The sequence below is a fragment of the Morone saxatilis genome, unplaced genomic scaffold, assembly GCF_004916995.1.
Source record: "Morone saxatilis isolate NCDOM2014 unplaced genomic scaffold, NCSU_SB_2.0 Contig10, whole genome shotgun sequence".
Lineage (NCBI taxonomy): Eukaryota > Metazoa > Chordata > Actinopteri > Moronidae > Morone > Morone saxatilis.
This window is the reverse complement of record NW_023339652.1, coordinates 9,482,941-9,492,593: the sequence shown is the minus strand read 5'-3', so window position 1 is coordinate 9,492,593 and position 9,653 is coordinate 9,482,941. Positions and strand designations below refer to the sequence as shown.

At 40.8% G+C, this 9,653-nt stretch overlaps 1 protein-coding gene across 1 annotated transcript in view; it reads left to right on the top strand.

The window, feature by feature from the left end:
• The window catches only part of LOC118336695 (putative homeodomain transcription factor 2), a 33,008-nt gene that overhangs the window by 3,971 nt on the left and 19,384 nt on the right, over nt 1-9,653 (top strand). The window contains 1 exon segment of the mRNA XM_035673376.1: nt 2,124-2,204. Within this exon segment, the coding sequence (XP_035529269.1) occupies nt 2,160-2,204 (45 nt within the window). The 5' untranslated portion in view covers nt 2,124-2,159.

Below are 9,653 nucleotides of genomic sequence, written 5' to 3'. Positions count from 1 at the left end.
GGTGATGGAAATGTACATACACACACATTAAAGTATTTTTATTAAGCCAAATGATCACAAACTCACTACAGGGACATAATATGTTGTGAAGTACAAAAAGTTTTAAAAACCAGCAAAGGGAGGGAGAAAATCAAACAAACTATTTAAATATTTACCTGCTCAAACTATTTACGTATAAGCTATAAGAACAGAGATCTGCAGAGAAAGCGTGAGAGAGAAGGTCAAACAAACTATTTTTCCCTGATTGTCAGAATTGGTCACAAAATTTGAGTCACTTTTTATAAATAAAGACACTAAGAGCGTCTGAAAAGTCTGTAATCTATCGAAAAAGCCGCCAAGTTTGCGACACTCGCTATGATTTCAGTGTTGGTAGAGCTTGTGCTGGTGCCACCTCACGCATTACAACACATAACAATAGAGAGTCTTTGTTCTGCTTCATCAAACTAAATGTTTCTTCAGACTGAGTAATATTTCCTGATAACTGAGGAAACCAAAGAGAAAACCCCCAGAAGCTCTCGCTGCCCCTCGAGTCAGCCTGGCCTGCAGCCGCTGCCCGACGTCCCCCTCCATCTATCTGCTGCCTCCCACTCACACAGCAGGACAACACTGCACTTACGTAACAGAGAAACAGAAAAGAGATGATGCACAGAAACTGAAAGACTGAAAGAAGAGGGAAGGAGAGTGGCTAACCGCGAAGCCTCCATATTTTCCACTTTACAGCTTCTCATTAACCGCACTTTCTTCTCCTCGTCTTCCTCTTTCACCTCCACCGACTGACCGAGGTTTCTACATTTAATGTTGCAACCTGCTGCACATAAGCAGTCACAGTCTTTGTTGCAGTCCACATGTTAAGTTAAAAGACATGTTTTTTCACACATTAAGCTGAGTTGAGGAAATGACAACTCCTTTTTGTTCTCGGTGACGATGCTCGAGGTTATTTAAGTGGAGCGAGTAAAGCTCTTTCTGCTCTGGTACTTTTTTTTTTTTTTTAACCACAACATACAAGCTCACATCCCCGCGATCACTGGGAGATCCTGTTTCAAAGACAACTTACTGTAATAACACACTGACTGTAACACTGAAACACTGCAAGGCTTAATGTACACTCTGGACCCAGACACCGACAGCGAGTAATGCACTGTGGTTTATTTTGGTCAGTCATCAGTAGTCGCATATTGGCAATACAATGCTAAACTCACCTGAGGGTCTGTATGATGTTATTATTTACAGAAAACCAGCATTATTCCATGTTATGATGTGGATTTAAAGAAAGTTTAGTTTGAAAGATAAGGATTGACTCAACAAACAGTCGTTTCACAAAAATATCCCAACTCAAGGTTGACTTACTCGCCTTTTTTTATGGATCTTTCAACCTCATCTCACTGTCTCTCGTCGCTGGGAGAGAGCTGAACGCTCTGGAAACAGTGGACCTCGAGTCAAACCACAACCCATAGTTTAATTAAAGATATAACATGTTCGTGTGTGTGTGTGTGTGTGTGTGTGTGTGTGTAGCAACACTGTGTCCTCAGAACTTGTCAATTTGAACTGCTGCTTCGAAAAACAGGCTCATACACACATTCACACATTCTCAAACAAAGTCACTCACACGCCCAAACCAAAGCGAGGGATCCGACGGCCGTTCCCAAAATTTTCCCGGAAACATGCACGTGCATGTGTGTTTATGCGTGTCGGTGTGTGTCAGAATGTGATTCAGTGGGAGCGACCAGCTTTAAAGCAGCACTGTTAATGTCATCATTGATTTCCAAGGCCAGCTTATAGAAAGACTGTTTGTTTGTTTATGTTGTAAGATGGGCGTCAAGGGAGACGACATGAAAACGTGTGTGTGTGTGATGCAGGAGAAAAAAGATCAGAAGAAGAGACATAGATGGTGTTTGTGTCTGTGTTTTATGTCGGAGGAAGAAAAGCAAAGTGAACGCCTTCAAATCTGCATAATCGTGTGTGTGTGTGTGTGTCTCTCTTCCCCTCCCTCTCTCCTTTTTGTAAGTTGTCATGACACACCTTCCTATCAGGTATATAGACATCAGTCCTCCTCTCTCTCTCGTTATTACTCCGTCACTTACACTGCTCTCTCTCTCCCTCTCTCTCTCGCTGTGTGTTTTCAGTCTAAGATGCCCTAGGCCGGGAGAAGGGAAATGTAAATGGCTTCCAAAGTAAAAGATGCTGTGGTGTGGTACCAGAAAAAGGTAAGACCATTTTTTTTTTTTTGCATTTGCACGCTGGCTTGGTTTTTGCATGTCACGAAAAAAGAAAAAAGCTATATTAAAATGTTTTTACATATTTTGCAGCATATTTTCAAAAAAAAAAATCATACTTCATGAGAAATTTGAAAGGATAAAGTGAGATTCAATTATATGGCCACATTCACTCTTAAATATTTTAACTCTAGGCTTTGGGAAATAAAGAGTTACTCAAGAGAGCCTCACCTTAGATGGTGCAGAATTTAATAAGCAGTCTGTTCGTGCTGAAAGCCTTCATCAGCATGAGTGTTGTTGAGCCTAGTTGTGCAGGCATGTTAATCTGTTATTTTTTATCATGTTGTATCTTGTTTTTCTGTTAAAATATTTTCTTGTCAAGAGGAATGCCTTGTCTTTTACTGCAAACCAAATCTACCTACGTGTACAAATAAAGTAACCTAACCTTAACACATACAGTATGTGGATGTGCAACCATGTACTAAAACTACGTAAAGACGAGGGATTGTCTCTAGATAGTTGTTATGCTTACAAAGAGTATCCTTAATGTTTTAGTGATGCTGAATGATTCAATTAAAGTATTATTTAAAAGTGGGAGACTAAAACATTGTGCTCAACCGAGCAAAATAAAGCCGAGTACATATAACTAATGTAAAGTCTAACGTTTGCTCAATGAAGAATGTTTTTATTCGCTTTCCACACTTCCTGTTCTCGCGCACTAGAGCCTGATAACGATGTATTGACCAATATCTTATATAAACACGTGACATAAACAAAGATTTTTGATAAGGAGGGGTTTTTTTAAATTTGTACTGGGCGGCATTTTACTGTTGAAGTTGTCAGGACTCTTAAACAAACAAACAAACTGTAAACAAACTTATCGCAACGTTGTTTCTAGATTACACCAACGGTATCTTTGGCATTTCCCTACTGCAGTTCCTTATCGCCCGTCTTAAATACAGAAATCAATATATCAGTGATGAACAAACGTCGATCGATTGCTCTAGGTCTGAAACGTTTGTTGATTATTATTCGATATAGAGTTTGAGTGTGCAGACTGTTTTTGATGCACGGTATTGTGGCAGTGACCTCCTCAGCAGCAGCAGCAGCAGCGGAGTCGGGCCGTTCGACACAGTGTGAATCCAGGCCGGTGTTGTGTGTCTTCTTGTTCCATGGTCTCAGATATCAGATCCTACTGCTGCTCTCCAACGCTGCTCCCCCTGCAGCTCTCAGCTTACACTCTGCCGTGTGCCTCTTGGGGCTCTCTGTCCTCACAAACCTGTCTGTCATTACGACCCCGTCTGTCTCTTCTTAGGCCGCTCGTGGCTATTATTATTTCTCCATGACCTCTCTGTCCCCATATCTGTCCGTCTGCTATTTTTGGTCTTTCTGTCTGTCCTATAATTTCAACCTGTCTGTCCGTCCGTCCGTCTGATCTTGTGCGTGCACCTGGCAGATGAAGACATCAACCGAAGCTTTCACTGGAATCAGATCGCGCTGAACATGACTCATATGAGAAGTTGCAAACGTTAATTGAAGGTCTATACTTTAAACACTGCTGTCAGCCTGAGACAAAACGACTATTGTCAATTGAAAATAGCAGGTTTTCACAGCTTCGCCTCTTTTGTTTTCGTTCTTAAATGAGTGTAATTTAATTGCAGGTAACAGTATAAAGGTTTTAAGTCTTAATTAGGCTTTTTCAAACCTGCAAGATTATTTTAAGAAACAGGATTAAAAACAGAAAATCAGTGTTTTCTTTAATTGATTTAAAATTAAGCTTGATGCCTTAGGTAATACGTAGTCATACATAGGGGTGTGTGTGTGTGTGTGTGTGTGTGTGTGTGTGTGTGTGTCTAGCTAAGCTTGTCTGGGCAGAGGCACACCAGTGACGGCAACTCCTGAGTCATGAATGAATGAAGGCCTTTCTAAGGAGCAGATCACACCTGTCTTCTTTATCTCTGACCCTTTTTAGACAATTAAATGTTTCTTCATCCGACTGTTTGAATGTAAATGAGATAAAACACTCTGTTAAAGATTGGGATTCTCAGTCAGGCGTCATAACCAAGGCTTTGTCTTGTCTTTTGCTGTTTGAGTCTCTGGGACAGGGTGATTTTATTCGTCAGCAGTGATTTAGATATCTCTACCGGTCCTTTGATTCACGGGCTGAACCATAACACAGCAGACAGACGAGCCTTGAAGACAGGGCGAGAGATAGCATGTGGTTTACTCAGTATTTAGTAAGCACCTGAAATCCTGCCAAATAAACAATAGAGTATTTAGTTGTGTGTATTTTTAAATGACAACCCTGACGTGGTTGAAAAAGACTTTTGCGTTGGTAGCCTTGGCTTGTATGAGTGGTGGTGTCTTTCTGATCCGGGCATTGCTCAGTTTATATTGTAGATGTGGTCAGAGATACTATTCATGTGTTTTTTGTAAAGAACACTTTATCATGAAGTTTATTGGAAAACTGTTTTCATTGACCTGTGACGATATTTTCTCACTTTCCTGTAGTGGTATCTCTCTGTGCAGTCATTAGGTACTTTACTGGTATTTACATACCCAGCTCATTACAGTGGAGGTGAATGTAATTCCCCTGTGGTGCTCACAGTTTATGACTTTTTTTTTTTAATTCAACAGCAGTGGTGTTTTCCAGAAACGGTGTCCCTGTTACTTACAATCGACAGAACTTCCTGTGTACACTGGAACTACTTTCTACTGAAGAAATAGTAGTTTTCAGGGGATTATAAAGTGACATGTTCATTTGCATTTACAGGCTGTGTGCGTCATAAACACAATTGAATCCACCTCCATTGGCTTGATGTGGTGACATCTTAAAGACAAATATCTCAAAAATAGACAAAGCCAAAACTGTCTGCTTGACTAACCAGAAGTGAGTGACTAAACCTGTTTTTCTATTGATTCAAATATATAAAAACTACAGAAAACAACACGACTGGGCTTGGAAAGATTTTATTTTTCAGTCAGAACTGTAGACATCAAGTGCAAAGACGAGAACAAATGTCCTGTTAACCAGAAGAAATGACAGATTTCAGGTTTGAGAGAAAGGTCCAGACTTACAAGCAGGTCTGTGAAGCTGACCTCCAGCCTCTGTAGCACTACAGCCGGCCACCTGCATGACGCATCGGTATATTTCTGACCGTGCTATGTCTGGCTGCAAATAGTCTCAGTGTTACGTTTGTGTGGAAGCTGTCCTATCACTATGAAAGACGCATGCAGCTGTGTAGTCTATATCGGTTACAGCAACAGACAGACTTCCTTGTTTTCTTTTTTTAAATGTCTGACACATCATCGCCAAGTAGGAAGCCAATTGCCGGCTCCTGTTGCAAGCATTTGAGCTTAAAAAGTTGCGCTGTAATAAATCAGCTTAAAGCTTATTTGTGTGGTGGCTTTAAGGCCTACTTTAAGACATAAGTGACACAGTTCATGTCCTTGGTATGTGGGCGAGATCTGTGGACGTTAATCACTTTACAAGATCAATATGTTTTTATATGGAGGACATTTAGAGAGGAGAGGAGATGACACATAAACAGTAGCTTTATGTGTTTTTCCTATATTATATATTGATTTATATGTAGTTATTTGGCCACGGGTTAAGTTGTAGGACACAAACGAGTGGCGCAGTTTCCTGCTTTATGTGCATTTTGCTTTCCACCAATATATGAGGAGTCACATCCTATAAACAACAACAAAACAAGTCAACAACAGCTGCTGCTACTCAACAAAACTGTCTCTCCCTCACCCCTAATCTGTCTGGATAATGAGCAATCACACTGCGGTCGATTCACATTGAAACTTCCAGTTATTATTAATTATAATCTTAATAATATAATATTACTCTTTGCTGTCGTTTGCGTCAGTTTTTAAGTAAAAATACAACAAATGTTCTTGTGTCACCTTCTCATGTTTATCACTAAAGCAGCGGTTAATTCTCATGAGGAGGAAATCCCAAATAGTTTGTCAGACAAAGTGTTCGTCCTGCAGAGCCTCTCCACCAGCTCACTCTGTCTGTTGAAATTCATGGATATTGTAGGGAAACGGTTCAGGATCTCCATCTCTGATCTTCAGATATTCAATGACTGCAGTGTCAGAGTCGAACGACGTTGTATCCTCCTCATCGAAAGCAAAGAAGTCACTCAGACGATTGTTGTGCAAACGTGCATTGTTGCCTTGGGTTGTTAGATATTGATATTATTAAATTTTTCTAGCACTTCATAGACTAAATGATTATTTGATTCATTGAGAAAACCGTTGGCAGATGAACTGATTATGAAAATGATCATTAGTAGTTCCCTAAAACGTGAATGAAACCATCTTGTGTTTCTAGTTGTGTAAAGTAAATCACTAAATGGTCTCTTATGTGGCTGCTAAAAGGAGGTTTTACCATCTGTCACCCACACACACCTGTCTGAGCTGAAAATAGACCTCACACACACACACACACACACACGTACTACAGCAACACCTCTCTCTCTATGTTACCATGGTCACACCTGAAAACGCAGCAGAGGGGTTAATCTCCGCCACAACCAGCTGTCTGACCTCAATTCTTTTTAAATTGATCTGCCAATGATCTGTTGCTTATTCCATTTTTATCTGCGTGTTTATTCGCACCTTTACTGTTTGTTCTAATTTGGATTAACCAGTGAATTATAAACTGTTTCGTTGTTTATCCATTCAGTCCTTGACACGCCACATACCTACACTCTAAACTGAAAGTGTCCTCGTACACACACCAGCTGTGTCTCAAAGCTGACCACACCTTGGCAGACGTATGTAAATAGGTGATTCCCACAAGTAGCAGAGGGATTTTCCATCACAACCGGGTTCACTGAGGTTTTCAGACTGGAAGGAAACAGGAAAATGTAGATAAGTAGTTTACTGGAATGTTTAGTATTTGTTTGGCTGTATATCTTGGCCATAGTAATACAGAGAAGATGGAGTTGACAGCGTTATATAGTCAGTACCGCCTCATAATTTTAAGGTCCTGATACAAATGTTACTGTTTAATAAAGATTGTAAGACTGTAGGTCTGTAAGGTTATTTTCATTATTGGTGTATCCGTAGGTTATTTAGTTAAACATCAGTACACGTTCAATTTATAAGATGCTGGAACAATTAGAAAATAGCCCATTACAATGTCTCATAGTTAAAGGTGATGCTTTCAAAGTCTGACAACAAAGATATCCAGTTTGCAAAGACACAAAACTGAGAAAAGAAGCAAATCCTACTTTTTCGAACGGACCCAGCAAACACTTCTGTTCTTGATAAAGGATTATGTATTGGCAGCAGTAAGGAGCTGTAAACACAGCACGGACATATTATCGCTTTATAGAGTTTATATGGCAACTTGTTAACAGTTTATGTACACATCACCAGATAAATTTATTTGGAGTCATGTTTCTGTCCACCTGATGAATGTAAGTCCAATATGGACTCTGCCTTTGTCACCACCAACTCCTGAGGGGAAATATCTTGTTCTTTTGTACCTAAATGCTCCACTATCTTCCAACAATCACTAACTTTGTCTCTTCGCCGTTTGATGCTGGGAGAGCAGTGACAGGGAACCAAAAACGGTAAAGCTGCGAGCCGTGAAACCAAAACAATTTGCGGAAAGACCCTAAAATGCTCCATGGAGCAGAGGGGAAGTGCAGAGGTTCACCGCTACAGGCAGCGTCCTCGCTCTGCATCTGATAATCAGGTTGGTGGTAATTTGGAGACGATGGCAAATGAAAGGCAATAATTAACACCACTGAACAATGTGGATTATTCACAGCTGATGTGTGTTAATGTGTTAAACCTCCTGAATGTCTGTAGACACTTAAACACAAACCTCAACCCCCCCCGCACCTCTTCAAACCAGCAGTGTCTGTGTAACACCCCCTCCACTGCAGAGGCAGTTGTTATATAATTCTGTTGCCTCACTGACATTCTCTCTCTCTCCTCTCTGCTCCGATCTCTTCTTCCTCTCTCTCTCATCTCTTCCTCTCTCTCTCTCCTCTCTCTTCTCTCTCTCTCTCTCTCTCTCTCTCTCTCTCTCCTCTCTCCCTCCTCTCTCTCTCCTCGTTCTCTTCTCTCTCCCCTTCTCCCCTCTCGTCCTCTCCCTCTCTCTCCCTCCGTCGCCATGGTGACCCCAGCACTGCCGCAGCGGCACACTTGGCCTCATCATCTTCCCTTCTGGTGCACTCTCAGCACTCGATTTGCTTGTCAAATCGCCTGAAAGTCTGTGATTTCTCTTTGTTTATCACGGTGCCATCGGACCAAGAGCGAGAATATTTAACCCCTTGCAGTTACTAAAGCCATATTCTTTTATTTCGTTTTGAATGTTAAGCATTTAAAGATGCCAAAAGTGGACGGAGAAACTAATTTGTTTTGAGAGAAGGTGAGCGTATGTGTGTGGATAAGAGGATTTTAGTGCCGTTAAGTCCTCGCTGTCAGATCTCAGTACCTCATTACTCCATGTAACGAGGGGTGTGGTGTTTGTGTGTGTGTGTGGAAATTTCCCCTCTTTCCATATGTGCCCTCCTCCTTATCTACACCCTCTCTGCTCCCCTATCTTTCTGCTGCATAGTCTGTTCATGTTTGCCCTCTGGCTGTCCTCCACATGTACTCCTCCATCCTCTCCAATCTGTGTGTGTGTGTGTTTTCTTTTTTTTTAATAGGTTGAGTGATGTGGAAAATTAGCTGTCAGCCCGAATGTCACACAGTAAATCACTTAGATTTAATGCTAATCCGGTTCTCGGAATAGGCCATTTGTTCTCAACTGGTGGAAGCTCAGGATTTGTCAGTAAGTCGATCGTAGTGTCAGATTTTAAGAATTGCTATTTATTTTGCTAAATGAATGAAGGAGTAACTTACAGTGCCTCATTAAAGCATTAAAAGACAAAAAAAAACAGTTAATTTATGTTGCAGAAATGGATAGAAATAGGATTTATGATAAGATGGAGATCTTAAGTTGGACAGTTACAAACTGCTGAGCTCTGCTGTCTTGGAAAAGGAGGCAGGGTTGTCTCACCATTTAATAGCCGTTCTGTTTCTTTTGATTTCTTCATCGTGTAAAATATGCAGCTGCTTTGCTACAAAAAAAAGGAAAAGAAGAAATGTTGCTTTCTTGAATTGTTGCAGGGCGATTTTAGTAATACAGTCTCACCACATTTAGCTGTTCTGGAGCCTTTTACCGTATCACATGACCTTCCTTCGTCCAGTCGTCATGGAGTCGTAGAAGCATCCATGTTTTCTGAGCGCTAACGACTTCCTGTCAATGTTTGAAAATGGGGAGATTGTTTTGTCAAGGCCAAGAATGAACTTTCTATCTGGAAATCTATTAAGACAGTCCCTATTAAATGTTTTTGTTTTGTTTGTGAAATGAAAAATAAACAACCGCGTGAACTCGCAGACATAGACTTGCTGTGTTGGGACGTT